Source organism: Mobula hypostoma, chromosome 4 (genome assembly GCF_963921235.1).
Source record: "Mobula hypostoma chromosome 4, sMobHyp1.1, whole genome shotgun sequence".
Taxonomy (NCBI): domain Eukaryota; kingdom Metazoa; phylum Chordata; class Chondrichthyes; order Myliobatiformes; family Myliobatidae; genus Mobula; species Mobula hypostoma.
Genome location: NC_086100.1, coordinates 148,531,772 through 148,547,815, shown reverse-complemented (window position 1 = coordinate 148,547,815; position 16,044 = coordinate 148,531,772). Strand labels below are relative to the sequence as shown.

The following is a 16,044-nucleotide window of genomic DNA, read 5'->3' as shown; positions in this document are numbered from 1 at the left end:
CACTCAGGTCAGCAATCTTCCATCTCAGTACAGAGGCATGCTGCAGGTCACTGGTGATTTTGAGGTAGGTTGTATTACTGTTAAAACAAATTAATTACAATCAACACACATAAAAGTTGCTGGTGAATGCAGCAGGCTAGGCAGCATCTCTAGGAAGAGGTGCAGTCGATGTTTCAGGCCGAGACCCTTCGTCAGGACTAACTGAAGGAAGAGTTAGTAAGAGATATGAAAGTGGGAGGGGGAGGGGGAGATGCAAAATGATAGGAGAAGACAGGAGGGGGAGGGATAGAGCCAAGAGCTGGACAGGTGATAGGCAAAAGGGGATACGAGAGGATCATGGGACAGGAGGTCCGGGAAGAAAGACAAGGGGGGGGGACCCAGAGGATGGGCAAGCGACATATTCAGAGGGACAGAGGGAGAAAAAGGAGAGTGAGAGAAAGAATGTGTGTATAAAAATAAGTAACAGATGGGGTACGAGGGGGAGGTGGGGCATTAGCGGAAGTTAGAGAAGTCGATGTTCATGCCATCAGGTTGGAGTCTACCCAGACAGAATATAAGGTGTTGTTCCTCCAGCCTGAGTGTGGCTTCATCTTTACAGTAGAGGAGGCCGTGGATAGACATGTCAGAATGGGAATGGGATGTGGAATTAAAATGTGTGGCCACTGGGAGATCCTGCTTTCTCTGGCGGACAGAGCGTAGATGTTCAGCAAAGCGGTCTCCCAGTCTGCATCGGGTCTCACCAATATATAAAAGGCCACATCGTTGTAGTCTGGCGTACTGACCTCTACCTTGCCGAGGCACAGCGACAACTCGCGGATACCTCCTCTTATTTACCCCTCGATCGTGACCCCACTAAGGAGCACCAGGCCATTGTCTCCCACACCATCACCGACTTTATCCGCTCAGGGGATCTCCCATCCACTGCTACCAACCTTATAGTCCCCACACCTCGCACTTCCTGTTTCTACCTCCTACCCAAGATCCACAAACCTGCCCGTCCTGGCCGACCTATTGTCTCAGCTTGCTCCTGCCCCACCGAACTCGTTTCTGCATACCTCGACACGGTTTTATCCCCCCTTGTTCAATCCCTTCCGACCTATGTTCGTGACACTTCTCACGCTCTTAAACTTTTCGATGATTTTAAGTTCCCTGGCCCCCCCCCGCTTTATTTTCACCATGGATGTCCAGTCCCTATATACTTCCATCCCCCATCAGGAAGGTCTGAAAGCTCTACGCTTCTTTTTGGATTCCAGACCTAACCAGTTCCCCTCTACCACCACTCTGCTCCGTCTAGCGGAATTAGTACTTACTCTTAATAATTTCTCCTTTGGCTCCTCCCACTTCCTCCAAACTAAAGGTGTAGCTATGGGCACCCGTAGGGGTCCTAGCTATGCCTGCCTTTTTGTTGGGTTTGTGGAACAATCTATGTTCCATGCCTATTCTGCTATCTGTCCCCCACTTTTTCTTCGCTACATCGATGACTGCATTGGCGCTGCTTCCCACAGGCATGCAGAGCTCGTTGACTTTATTAACTTTGCCTCCAACTTTCACCCTGCCCTCAAGTTTACCTGGTCCATTTCCGACACCTCCCTCCCCTTTCTAGATCTTTGTCTCTGTCTCTGGAAACAGCTTATCCACTGATGTCTACTATAAGCCTACTGACTCTCACAGCTATCTGGACTATTCCTCTTCTCACCCTGTCTCTTGCAAAAACGCCATCCCCTTCTCGCAATTCCTCCATCTCCGCCGCATCTGCTCTCAGGATGAGACTTTTCATTCTAGAACGAGGGAAATGTCTTCCTTTTTTAAAGAAAGGGGCTTCCCTTCCTCCACTATCAACTCTGCTCTTAAACACATCTCCCCCATTTCACGTACATCTGCTCTCACTCCATCCTCCCGCCACCCCACTAGGAATAGGGTTGCCCTGGTCCTCACCTACCACCCCACCAGCCTCCGGGTCCAACATATTATTCTCCGTAACTTCCGCCACCTCCAACGGGATCCCACCACTAAGCACATCTTTCCCTCCCCCCCCCACATTCCACAGGGATCGCTCCCTACGCAACTCCCTTGTCCAGTCGTCCCCCCCATCCCTCCCCACTGATCTCCCTCCTGGCACTTATCCGTGTAAGCGGAACAAGTGCTACACATGCCATTACACTTCCTCACTTACCATCATTCAGGGCCCCAAACAGTCCTTCCAGGTGAGGCAACACTTCACCTGTGAGTCGGCTGGGGTGATATACTGCATCCAGTGCTCCCGATGTGGCCTTTTATATATTGGCGAGACCCGACGCAGACCGGGAGACCGCTTTGCTGAACATCTATGCTCTGTCCGCCAGAGAAAGCAGCATCTCCCAGTGGCCATACATTTTAATTCCACATCCCATTCCCATTCTGACATGTCTATCCATGGCCTCCTCTACTGTAAAGATGAAGCCACACTCAGGTTGGAGGAACACCTTATATTCCATCTGGGTAGCCTCCAACCTGATGGCATGAACATTGACTTCTTTAACTTCCGCTAATGCCCCCCCTCCCCCTCGTACCCCATCTGTTACTTATTTTTATACACACATTCTTTCTCTCACTCTCCTTTTTCTCCCTCTGTCTCTCTGAATATACCCCTTGCCCATCCACTGTCCCCCCCCCCGTCTTTCTTCCCAGACCTCCCGTCCCATGATCCTCTCGTATCCCTTTTGCCAATCAACTGTCCAGCTCTTGGCTCCATCCCTCCCCCTCCTGTCTTCTCCTATCATTTTGGATCTCCCCCTCCCCCTCCAACTTTCAAATCCCTTACTCACTCTTCCTTCAGTTAGTCCTGACGAAGGGTCTCGGCCTGAAACGTCGACTGTACCTCTTCCTAGAGATGCTGCCTGGCCTGCTGCGTTCACCAGCAACTTTTGTGTGTGTTGCTTGAATTTCCAGCATCTGCAGAATTCCTGTTGTTTGAAATTAATTACAATGCCTCCTTCACTCCCAAACCTGTGAGGAGTGAAAATGGCTCTAAATTTTGAATGCTTTGAGGATTTCTTAGAACAGAAGCTAAAAGTTTATCTATGTGCGTTGCAAAACTTTTTTTTTCCTTAAAAGCTGGAAATAGTTTAAAGAAAAATGTTTGCATGTGCAAGATCAAAGTGGGTATACAGACAGTTAAGTTGGCATTTCTGGGACAGGGAGCATGCTGCAGGCAGGGACTTTCTTCCCCTGCACCACATTGTTTCTAAAATAGTTGAGATGGCTCACAACTTCAACATTAAGCATTATCTACTTAAAGAGACCTCTTCCATAGCTCAATCATGTCTTTAAAAACAGCATGGATATACCAAATGATAATTTGCAGAAAGGTGCTGACGAAAATAGAAAGGGGCAATTTTTAGACAATTCTATATCTGTAGATAGGTGGAGAATAAGCGAGTGAGAGGGAATACCATACACCAATTGATGAATCAATGCCAGTGGGAAAGGGAGAAGGGCAGAGTTCGCAGCTGGGAAATAGATCTGATCAATAGAGTGGTTGATCGTGTCTAACCAATTCTGTAAAGTTTTTTGAGGTGGTTACCAGGAAAGTTGATGAAGAAAAGGCAGTGGACATTGTTTATGTGGACTTTAGCAAGGGCTCTGACAATGTCCCACATGGGAGGCTGGTCAAGAAGGTTCAGTCACTCGACATTTAGAATGAGGTAGTAAATTGGATTCAACATTAGCTTCACTAGAGACTGTTGCCTATCTGACTGGAGGTCTGTGACTAATGAATTGCCGCAGGAATTGCTGCTGGGTCTGTTGTTTGTCATTTATATCAATAATCTGGATGATAATATGGTAAATTGGATCAGCAAATTTGTGAATGACAAGATTAGGGATAGCAAGGAAAACTACGAAAGCCAGCAGTGGAATCCGGACCAGTTGGAAAAATGGCAGATGGATTTAATGCAAACAAGTGCAGACATTTTGAAGGAAAAATCTGGGGTAGGGAAGGACAACTCACGATATGTGGAGTTCTGGTTACCTGCCTACAGGAAAGATATCAATGAGAGCAAATTCACAAGGATGCTACTGGGACTTTTATAGAGATAGGTTAGGACTTCATTTCCTGGAGCATAGGAGAAAGAGGAAAGATTTGATAGAGGTATACAAAATTATGATGGGTACAGATAGGATAAATCAACTAAGGTTGGGTGAGACTAAAGGTTATAGGTTAAGGATGAAAAAGAAATATCTTGGGGTTCTTCATTCATTGAGTAGTGCGAGCGTGGAATAAGCTGCCAGGTGAAGTGCTGAATGTGGGTTCGACTGCAACACTCAAGTTCACTTAAGTACTTGGGATGGGAGGGATATGGAGGCTATGGTCCAGGTACATGTCGAAGGGATTAGATAGTATAATAGTCTGAACGGGCCAAAGAATCCATTTCTGTGTTGTCGTGTTCTATGACTAAATCCCCCCAAGGTGCTTCTCAGTCACGTTACCACGGAACTTGAAACACCAGATGTGGAGAGGATGTTTCCTATAGTGGGTGAGTCTAGCACCAGCGGGCACAGCCTAAGAATAGAGGGACGTCTATTTAGACCAGAAATGAGGAGGGATTTCTTTAGCCAGAGTGGTGAATTTATGGAATTCATTACCACAGACAGCTGTGGACGCCAAGTCATTGGGTATACTTAAAGTGGAGGTTGAAAGTTTCTTGATTAGTTACAGCATCAAAGGTTACAGGGAGAAAGCAAGAGAATGGGGTTGAGAGGAATAAGAAACCAGCCTTGATGGAATGGCAGAGCAGACTTGATATGCTGAATGGTCTAATTCTGCTCCTTTGTCTTAGAATGAATTTAGAATGACTGAGGGTCTTAATCTATTGGAATGTTAATATACATTCAAAACAGGAAAGACTGAAGTATTTAATAGACAAAAGTTATTTAACAATTACTTCCTAATATCATGTATGAATGAGTGTTTGCCCTCCAAAGAAATAGTTTTCTTTGTTTACCATATAGATTGCTTTCTCTCATATAAAACAAATTGATTATTCTAAGTACGCCAGGGAGCCAGTGAGACAATCATTTGTCACCTGCATGATTGATTATATCTTGTTTTAAGGTCTTGCAAGGAACTTAGCCAAGTCAAGGATCATTCTGCAACAATTCCTGATACAAGTTCGCATTGATAGCAAATTAGAACAATTCAAAAGCTTGTGATTTCTGATTTAAATTAACTGCAGAACATCACAGTGCCAAAATGACAAGGTCAAATTGTATGATGTGCAAATGTCACTGCAACTACAGTGAGGATTTGCCCAAAATAAAAGTAATGTTCTGATATTAGTTACATAGAATAAAAACTTGTCTGATTTTATCATCCAAGTACTTAATAGATAGCATAAGGGTGGTGTGCTCATGGTTGATTCAAAGTAAATTCAGAACATTGCTAAACTGATAAAATATTGGAAATTGCAATGTTATAAGCAACCAACCGGCTCCTTTATTCCCCTACTGCCATCTTCCTCCATCAAAACCGATCATGACTTGAACATACATTACACTCTGTCTTCACTTGATCTGTGCTCAAGAACTTTCTGACCAACACCACTAAAGCAGAACCTTCCTAAGGATTGCCTTGACCCTCTGCCATATTTCAGGGAGATTGGGAATGGACAATGAATTTAATAAGTTATCATCCCCATCCTAACTTACCTTAATACATCTGCTCATAAAAGTTTACCAGTGTTCTGCTTGTCTCAAAATGTGACCATGCCAACACTTTCGAGCCTGACCTTCCATGTTCCAGCCTCAACCAAAACCCGCTCATTCAAAATTCTTGATTGTCAATGACAGGCATACCAGTTCCTGTCTGTTCATCAGTCCTCCGCTTAGTGATGTGTACTGGTGCCCAGTTAATCAACAATTATCATGAAAAGTATGCATTCTCATCCTTACATCCTTCTGCTTTTATTCTTCCCCGTCTCTTCAGCCATAGGAGTGACTTTGCCTTCAGCAGTTCAGTGTCAGAATTCTGGAAATCATTCTCTAAACTATGATTCTGTATACTTGCTTACAGTCATAGAATTATCCAGCACGGAAACAGGCCCTTCAGCCCAGCAAGTCGATGGTGACCAAGTAGCTATCTATACTATAACCATTTACCTACACTTGGTGTGTAGTATTTAATGCACTGGGAATTCAAGTATTTATTCGCACATTTAAATATTGTGAGAATACCTGTCTTCACTTTCTCTATTCATCATTAGAACATCAAGTTGATATTACTGGACACATTACTGAAAGGAGTCATTAGACTAGGTGCTAAACATTAGGTGGCCAAACTGTGAGAAAAAGATTAGCGTTTCAGCATCTTTCTCTCTGGCTTGGCATTTTTGAAAATGTTAGTAATGTCCAGGCTCAGTAGATGCAAACTGGTTGCCAACAACTCCATCTATGGATGTCATTAACATTCGACATCTATTCCTTGTCACTAAAATGTTTGCCCTCATCTGCCACATTGATAGGGAATGTCAATTTTAAAAGTGTAAGTTACATTTATACACTAGACTAGGGGTTCCCAATCTGAGGTCTACAGACCCCTTGCTTAACAGTATTGGTTCATGGCATAAAAAACGGTTATGGACCCCTGCCCTAAACTGTGCTTCTAAATTCTTAGTTTCCACACTAAATTCTGAAGAATTCCCTACCGTTCTTCAGAAAACATTCCAATCTAAGCTAGTTTTCTATCTTATTACATAATTTTTCTTGAAAATTTATAATTCTGATTTATCAGTATGTCATTATGTTGAATTATTTTAATTGTGTATAAAGTTTCGTAAGTTGAGACTGACATTCAGAAAATGTACAGTATGATAATGGATTGAGTAGATTATATTCATCATATATATCAACACAGAAGCAAGGCACATGGCACAGTTCATAGGTTCTTTCAATGGAGAGATATTATTGTTCACAGCTGATATTATTCAACAGCACTGGACGAAGCTCTGATGAAAATATGAATACAAGACATCACAATTTCATGCTGTAATACCTTGTTCAAATTGTCAAATGACATCAGTCATAAAAGGATCTGTTTTTTAAAAATTTCTCAGGAGCTCTTCAAAACCAGTTACAGCACCTGTGGCCAGCGTAAAGAAAGATACTTTTCTGTAGGAGCTGTGTACACATAAATAATGCTCTAAATAGCAAAGTACACATTTAGGCAAAGGTAAAGGTTGCAGTGGCTGACATTAGATTTTATTTGAAAACCTGATCCTCTCTCTCATGGACAAATATTTTTACCAGCATCACTTGGATATAGACAAGCAACAGGTTCAAGAGATATGTTTTTCAAGCAAATGTCAAAGTTAGTTCTTAAAATAGCTTCAAGTTGAAGCTCTAGTGGGTTATTTTTAATATTCAATACAATCTCCTCAATCTTTAATAGTTTTTATTCAGTTCTTTCTCCAAGAAGTTAGTGTTAGTGATAATGAGTCTGTTCAGTGAAGCAGGGAGTCAAAAAGAGTACCAGAACACACTGAATTTTCACACATCCATTACATTTTGACAACGTTAACCAATTTACTTAAACTGTATTGTGCTTTATGATTCAGGGCCAATTTTCTCAATGAACATCTCCAAAACTCAATGATATTTCAGAATCTTTAATAAAGGATAAGAATAAAGACAAAGTACTTGTGCCTTCTGCATCACAACACCCATTATCCTCCATTCCCAATCCATCACTCTCCCACCCCACCCTCCCCAACCTAACACTGTCCACTTTTAAGCATGTCATTTTAGGTTATTGAGAAATTTAGTAAAATATAAAAACACAGCAAGTCTTGTGGCTTTTCAATGCTGAACTATGGACATGAGAATTAAATAGTGTTTAAATTGTAATGACTTTCATTATTTTATCTTTTCATCTGGTTAACCATAACACAAAAACTGGTATTGTCAGCACACAACAGGTTCAATAGAGGCACTATCATCTGATACTTTATCCTTCTGCTTTATTTCAAGCATCTGCAAAATGAAATAGTAACATTACCTTCCTTTTTGCCCTTAGACTCAATACAGAGAGCAATGGTTATATCAGGGATATTCCAAATAATGATGTGCTCGATTTCTGAAGTCTGTACAAATATCTAACATTCCGCCTAATATCTTTGAAGGCCATCTAAAAATTTATGACAGGTCACAAAAAATTCAACTTAAACAGTTTCTAAAAATTGCAGCTTAGTCTCGGTTTATCTAATAATTCATTCTATGGTTCCGTTTGGTCAGAGCCCAAGTAGATTTTCAGCTGTTTGAAGAATTATTAATGTAAGGATTTTTGTTTCAAAATTCTGAAGATATTTTTTGAAATAAAATTGCATAACCTTGGATTTCTCCCCCCAATGCAGTGCTGAATTATGGACAATTTTCACATTTGGCAGTGTGACCCTGACAAAAGGTTTTGGAATCAGCTGTAAAATTATTTACGTTCAATGAAATATTCATAACATTTTCACCTCAACTGCAACTTCGAAACAATGTTCCTTGTACTGTCAGATTTTAACTTAAATGCCTTTGAATCAGACTGCCAAATTACTATCATTTATGCCAAATCTGACGGCAATTGTTATTTTTTTGGTTCATATTTTCAGTGTGCAAATAAGCAAACCTACTTTGCTTCGAACAATTCTCAGCAATCTGAAAGGAACGATGGACCATTACCCAAATATTCAAGCTAATTGGCAAGAGAATACTATTGGAATCCATTTGTCCTTAGAAAAGCAAAAACTGCAGATGCTAGAAGTTTGAAATAATAACAAGATGCTGGAAACAGAGGCAGCACCTACAGAGATTAAAGCAGATAACTATTCTGCTGAAACAACCTGAAATTTTAATTATGCTTCTCCCTACAGATGCTGCCTGACCAGCTATACATTTCCACCATATTGTTTCAAATTATCTAACAACCAAAACAATTTTTTTTTACATTGCCATAAATTTGGCTAGCAATCTGTTAAATTGGATTGTGGGCAGACTGACACAACTAAGACTGTTTTTTTTAATCTTTCAGGTTCCTGCTGAAACTATTTACTGATACTTGGCCATCTGAATCCACCAAAAATACCAAAAAATGTATCAGGAATTAAATGGTAATTAGATCCTGTTTGTGTCTTTGTCTATTAATTTGGAGATGTTAGGTGAAAAAGATTTCAACCGGTAAATTATCTAAGAAGCCCGAACCATTGGCTGGAGAAGAGGTGTAACTGTGTTGATGGTAGTCACACCTGCCCCTTTGAAGTGCTCAGCTCACCCCCAGTGACAGACAAAAATCAATCCTTACTGACAAGTGATACATATTAATGAGAAATCACACTCCACAATTCCACTAAGATGAATTCAACCTTGCGAAGATCATTGGCAGAAAGGTCAGAAAAAAAAGGCTGGTTTATAATTACGCCAAGGTATTTATAAACCTAGTGCATCTCAGAGTTCACTTTATCCTGAAATATGTAGAGATTGTTTGTCGCTGCCACTGCTATTATGTTCTCTGTTGGGTGCCAGGCCATGTGCAGGATCTTCTTGTTAAAGTCTAAACTGTCAACACTAATTTCATCTTTTCTCCTCTTGCCTCCCGTGCAGACTCTGCGTGGTTTAAGCACTGCCCGTGGTTTACTGTTCTCTCTGGAAGCTTCCAGTGTGACATCTCGTTTTGTGTTCCGGTCAAACATCCTGAAGAAGTTATTGTAGGCACCAGTCATAATAACACTGTGGAGAAACAGATGTTGAAGCTTTAGTCCAGTGTATTCGGTTAATTAATATGATCAGATAATCAGGACAGCATCTAGTTTGAATTGTATCAATGAATGCACATGCTTCAGAGTAAATTTTTTAGCAAATGGATTTTCAAACAATATTTCCTTCAATGTGGACAGTTTCATTGTGTACAACATCTATTCCTCATATAGTTGCACTGTGCTCCGAAATGTAAAAAAATCACCTTCACCTTATGGTACCTTCAGTGAGTCGAGTGCCCTCAACAAAATATGTTTAAATATAGTTGGATACAAAATGCCACTGAAAGTGTTCAAACAGCTTCTAGGACATTAGAAATTGTCTAGGACACAACTTCTAGTATTTTTTCCCCCAGTTTGAGAGGTGACAGTCACTACGCTTCACAGGTCAGATGAAGCACCTTTGTGATAGCTACCAAACGATATCCAGGTTCTGGCTGCAGGATGGCTTCCATTTTATTTCTACCACCATAAAATATTATTCTTTTTACCATACTTTTCCTTTGGATGTTCAAGTCTATATTTTGGAAGTGTGTGAATGGCAATATCTGCACTAAAAACACGGTCCTGTAAAAAGGTCCAGATCCAAGAGATCCACCACAATCTTTAAACAGTTTGATATTGCACTACAGCAGAGAAAACACTTTTTCCCATTCAGTCATACACCATCTATAACAGAGCAAATATTTCTTCCATTCAGTCATAAGTCATAAGAACCTGAAATAAATGTTTGAGACCCAGACAAATGCATATAATTAGAGAGGGTTTTATGAAAAACACAGCTGATTTCACCCTAAATGCCAGAGTGTACAAGTAGTAATCATTGAGTCATGATCAGAAGGTGAAACCTTTTCTTGATTTGCATCTCCAAAGTGTACAAGAATTCAGTAAAAATCCACCAAGATCCACCGTCTCAGCACAGAATATCTCGTAGGCTGCCCTTGCACATGACACAAGCAATCAATTATATAGCCATGCCAATTTGGACAATATTTTTGAAAAGTCTCATTTGAAGTAAGCTCATGTGCCAATGAATTTAATTCTTTGCAGTTCAGTTACAATGACCATCACAATGAGCCAGCGTAACTGCAGCCACAATAAAGAATTCTAACAGATGACCATGACAAATATTGTACTGTAACTTAACTCATGCCTTCAGGAATAATATCGGTCCAGGCAATTCAGGTAACCCGATAAACCAGTGCTACATACACAATGAAGGATCTCGGTATGAAACACTGACTGTTTATTCCTCTCCTCGGAAGTTGCCTGACCTGCAAAGTTCCTCCAGCATTTTTTGTGTTCTCTTCTGGATTTCCAACATCTGCAGAATCTCTTGTCTTTTATGAATCCAATGAATAATTTTGCTTACTTAAAAAGAAAGTATCTGAAAATACTTCTGAGTTCATTGACAAGGAAGATGATTCCAATGCATTTTTAAACGACCTACATTCATTCTTTTTTGCTTCGAAATTGTCAGCTGAAGATGACTCACACAGTACATGCAGTTCTATATCCCAGAGGTTACTTCTCAGGGACTGAATGTGCCAATTTTTGCCTGTTCAAATTAGCTATCTTCAAAGGTACATAAATTCTGGAATTTAATGAGTTGATTTCTTAAAGATGTCTTTTCTGGAACAAATGCACCTATCATCATATAAATTGTCAGTAACAGACTTTACCACCTGCTGTGCAGAGCCTAATGCAACATCTGTTCAAATGGTCAAATCAAAAGGAAGCTGTAATCTTATTCAATCTGTCAATCAAAATTCCATCTTAAAACTTCCTTCTCCACTTTTGTGGTGAGAGGGGTCAATATAAATATTAAACCAATTTTGCCTTCCTGTGTTAAAATTGTTTTCTTTTCATTAATTTGCAGTTGCAGATGCAGTCAAGCTGACCATTGATTGAACACCCAAAATCATCTGAACCCAGTTTTCAGAGAGAATCAGTGTGATTGCTGAGTGTCTGGACTAATGGAATGCCCATTATTCATGGCTCCTTAGATAGTTCACTTGAACCCCAAGTGAGAGTTAGTAACACCAGCCACAATTCGTCTTTGCTGGCATACACAGATGACTTTATGAAAACCACAGTGGTCAGCAGGAGAAAAGGAACAGCTGCTTTAAGTTCCTCGGTGTCAACATCTCCAAGGCTCTGGCCTGGGCCCAACACATTGAAACAATCACAACGGCTATACTTCATTAGTAGTTTGAGGAGGTTTGCTATTACAACAAAATCTCTAGCAAATTTCTACAGATGCATAGTAGAGAGCATTCTGACTTTTGCATCAGACTGCAATAGAGCCTCCAAAGCACAGGATTACAAGATGCTGTAGAATTGTGGACTCTGTCAGCTCCAAAGGAACAACCCTCCCAAGCATCAAGGACATCTTCAAGAGGTGGTATCTCAAAAAGAAAGCACTACCATTGAGGGCCCTCACTATCTGGAACATGCCTTCTTCTTGTAACTTAACATTAGAGGGGATGTACAAGAGCCTGGAGACTCCACAATTCAGGAACAGCTCCTTTCCCCGTCATCATATTTCTGGGCACTTCACAAGCCTGTGAGCTCATCTTTTTTTCACTATTTACAATTAGTAATCTCATGTCTTTGCACTCCATTCCTGCCACAAAAGAATACATTTCACATCAGATAAAAGTGAAAGTAAACCTAATTCTGAAATGATCAAGTCACCTTTTATTGTCATTTCGACCATAACTGCTGGGACAGTACACAGTAAAAACGAGACATTTTTCAGGACCATGGTGCTACATGAACAATACAAAAACTACACTGAACTACGTAAAACAACACAAAAACTACACTAGGCTACAGACCTACCCAGGACTGCATAAACTGCACAAAACAGTGCAGGCATTACAATAAGTAATAAACAAGACAATAGGCACAGTAGAGGGCAGTAGGTTGGTGTCAGTCCAGGCTCTGGGTATTGAGGAGTCTGATGGCTTGGGGGAAGAAACTGTTACATAGTCTGGTTGTGAGAACCTGAATGCCTCAGTGCCTTTTGCCGAATGACAAAAGTATCTGGCAAAATCTGAGCCATTGCACAACAACAGCCACAAAGTCGCTCTCCACTAAACCTACTGATACTCCAAAGCGGACTTTATCTGCAAACCATTGTTGGCAGAATTTCAGAAGGTGACAAAGGGGCAAACACAAGTGAGATATACCAGTTAGTTGAGAGGTGTCACAGCAACAATCTTGCACTCAACGTCAGCAAGACCAAAGAGCTGTTTGTGGACTTCAGGAAGGGTAAGATGAGGGAACACAAACCTATCCTAAGAGGGATCAGAAGTAGGGAGAGTGACCAATTTCAAGATCCTGGGTGTCACAATCTCTGAGGACTTAACCTGGATGCAACACACTGATGCACCTATAAAGAAGGCAAGACAGTGGCTATATTTCATTAGGAGTTTGAGAAGATTTGGTTTGTCAGCTGAAACACTTGAAAACATCTACAGATGTACCATGGAGAGCATTCTGACAGGCTATAATCACCATCTGTTTTCTTTTTGGGGGGGTGGGAGGTTACAGCACAAGGTTAAAATAAGTTACAGAAACTTGTAAAAATTAGTCAGCCAACAACAGGAATTCTGCAGATGCTGGAAATTCAAGCAACACACATAAAAGTTGCTGGTGAACGCAGCAGGCCAGGTAACATCTCTAGGAAGAGGTGCAGTCGATGTTTCGGCCCGAGACCCTTCGTCAGGACTAACTGAAGGAAGAGTGAGTAAGGGATTTGAAAATTGGAGAGGGAGGGGGAGATCCAAAATGATAGGAGAAGACAGGAGGGGGAGGGATGGAGCCAAGAGCTGGACAGTTGATTGGCAAAAGGGATACGAGTGGATCATGGGACAGGAGGTCCGGGAAGAAAGACAAGGAGGGCGGGGGGGGGGGACCCAGAGGATGGGCAAGGGGTATATTCAGAGGAACAGAGGGAGAAAAAGGAGAGAGAGAGAAAGAATGTGTGTATAAAAATAAGTAACAGATGGGGTACGAGGGGAGATGGGGCATTAGCGGAAGTTAGAGAAGTCGATGTTCATGCCATCAGGTTGGAGGCTACCCAGACGGAATATAAGGTGTTGTTCCTCCAACCTGAGTGTGGCTTCATCTTTACAGTAGAGGAGGCCGTGGATAGACATGTCAGAATGGGAATGGGATGTGGAATTAAAATGTGTGGCCACTGGGAGATCCTGCTTTCTCTGGCGGACAGAGCATAGGTGTTCAGCAAAGCGGTCTCCCAGTCTGTGTCGGGTCTCGCCAATATATAAAAGGCCACATCGGGAGCACCGGACACAGTATATCACCCCAGCCGACTCACAGGTGAAGTGTTGCCTCACCTGGAAGGACTGTTTGGGGCCCTGAATGGTGGTAAGGGAGGAAGTGTAAGGGCATGTGTAGCACTTGGTCCGCTTACACGGATAAGTGCCAGGAGGGAGCTCAGTGGGGAGGGATGGGGGGGACGAATGGACAAGGGAGTCGCGTAGGGAGCGATCCCTGCAGAATGCAGAGAGAGGGGGGGAGGGAAAGATGTGCTTAGTGGTGGGATCCCGTTGGAGGTAGCGGAAGTTACGGAGAAAAATATGTTGGACCCGGAGGCTGGTGGGGTGGTAGGTGAGGACCAGGGGAACCCTATTCCTAGTGGGGTGGCGGGAGGATGGAGTGAGAGCAGATGTACGTGAAATGGGGGAGATGCGTTTAAGAGCAGAGTTGATAGTGGAGGAAGGGAAGCCCCTTTCTATAAAAAAAAGACATCTCCCTCGTCCTAGAATAAAAAGCCTCATCCTGAGAGCAGATGCGGCGGAGACGGAGGAATTGCGAGAAGGGGATGGCGTTTTTGCAAGAGACAGGTTGAGAAGAGGAATAGTCCAGATAGCTGTGAGAGTCAGTAGGCTTATAGTAGACATCAATGGATAAGCTGTCTCCAGAGACAGAAAGATCTAGAAAGGGGAGGGAGGTGTCGGAAATGGACCAGGTAAACTTGAGGGCAGGGTGAAAGTTGGAAGCAAAGTTAGTAAAGTCAACGAGCTCTGCATGCGTGCAGGAAGCAGCGCCAATGCAGTCATCGATGTAGCAAAGGAAAAGCGGGGGACAGATACCAGAATAGGCACGGAACATAGATTGTTCCACAAAGCCAACAAAAAGGCAGGCATAGCTAGGACCCATACGGGTGCCCATAGCTACACCTTTAGTTTGGAGGAAGTGGGAGGAGCCAAAGCAGAAATTATTAAGAGTAAGGACTAATTCCACTAGACGGAGCAGAGTGGTGGTAGAGGGGAACTGATTAGGTCTGGAAAATTAGTCAGCCTATTGTGGGTACCACCCTCTGTAGCATCCAAGACATCTTCAAGAAGTGGTGCCTTAGGAAGACTGCGTCCATCATTTTCCATTCAAGATTATCGGTGTTTATCATTGCAGGTTGTAATCCAGCCAGATAATAAACTTTTCACTACACATCTGTAGAGGTTCGTCAAAGTTTTAGATGTCATGCCAAATATTTATAGACTCCTAAGGAAGTAGAGGCACTGTTGTGCTTTCTTCAAAATAGTACTTCCATGCTGGGCCCAGGACAGGTCATCCAAAACAATAACACCAAAGCATTTAAAGTTGTTGTCCCTCTCAACTTCAATCATCCAATAAGGACTAGTTCATGGACCTTTAGTTTCCTTCTCCTGAAGTCAAAAATCAGTTCCTTGGTCTTACTGACATTGAGTAAAAGGTTCTCGTTGCAGCACCACTCAGCCAGATTTTTAATCTGCCTTCGATATGCTGATTCATCACCACCTTTGATTCAGCCTATGACAAAGGTGTCATCAGCAATCTTGAATATTACATTGGAGCTATGCTTAGCCACACACTTAAGTGTAGAGTGAGTAGAGCAGGGGCTAAGCACACCATGTTGTGGTGCATCTGTGCTGATAAGAGATTGTGGAAATGTTTGCCAATCAGAGGTGACTGGGGACGGCAAGTGAGGAAACCAGGGATCCAATTGCACAAGAATCTCACTGAACAGCATCCTTGAAAGAGATGCAAAACCTGTTTATTACTTCTGCAGATGTGTCTCCAATCATTCAAAATAATTAAAAAGCATCACACATTTCTTTAGAAATTTAAAAACAAAATATATCATGTCTATTTAATTTGGAAGCTATGCACAATCTGTATATTTCAGGGAAAAAATATATAAAGGTAGGTATTTTTGTTAAGCTCATTGGCACTGCACACGAACATTTGTGTCACTATTAGTTTGAGT

General features: G+C 41.9%; 1 protein-coding gene across 6 annotated transcripts in view; it reads right to left on the bottom strand.

The window, feature by feature from the left end:
- Positions 1 to 6,792: 6,792 nt before the first annotated feature.
- LOC134345661 (serine/threonine-protein phosphatase 2A 55 kDa regulatory subunit B gamma isoform) overlaps positions 6,793 to 16,044 on the bottom strand; it is a 303,919-nt gene continuing 294,667 nt past the window's right edge. For all 6 annotated transcript variants that reach the window (XM_063046679.1, XM_063046683.1, XM_063046680.1 and 3 more), the window contains one exon: positions 6,793 to 9,741. In XM_063046679.1, coding sequence (XP_062902749.1) covers positions 9,450 to 9,741 — 292 coding nt within the window. In that variant the 3' untranslated portion in view covers positions 6,793 to 9,449. The remainder of the gene's footprint in view (positions 9,742 to 16,044) is intronic.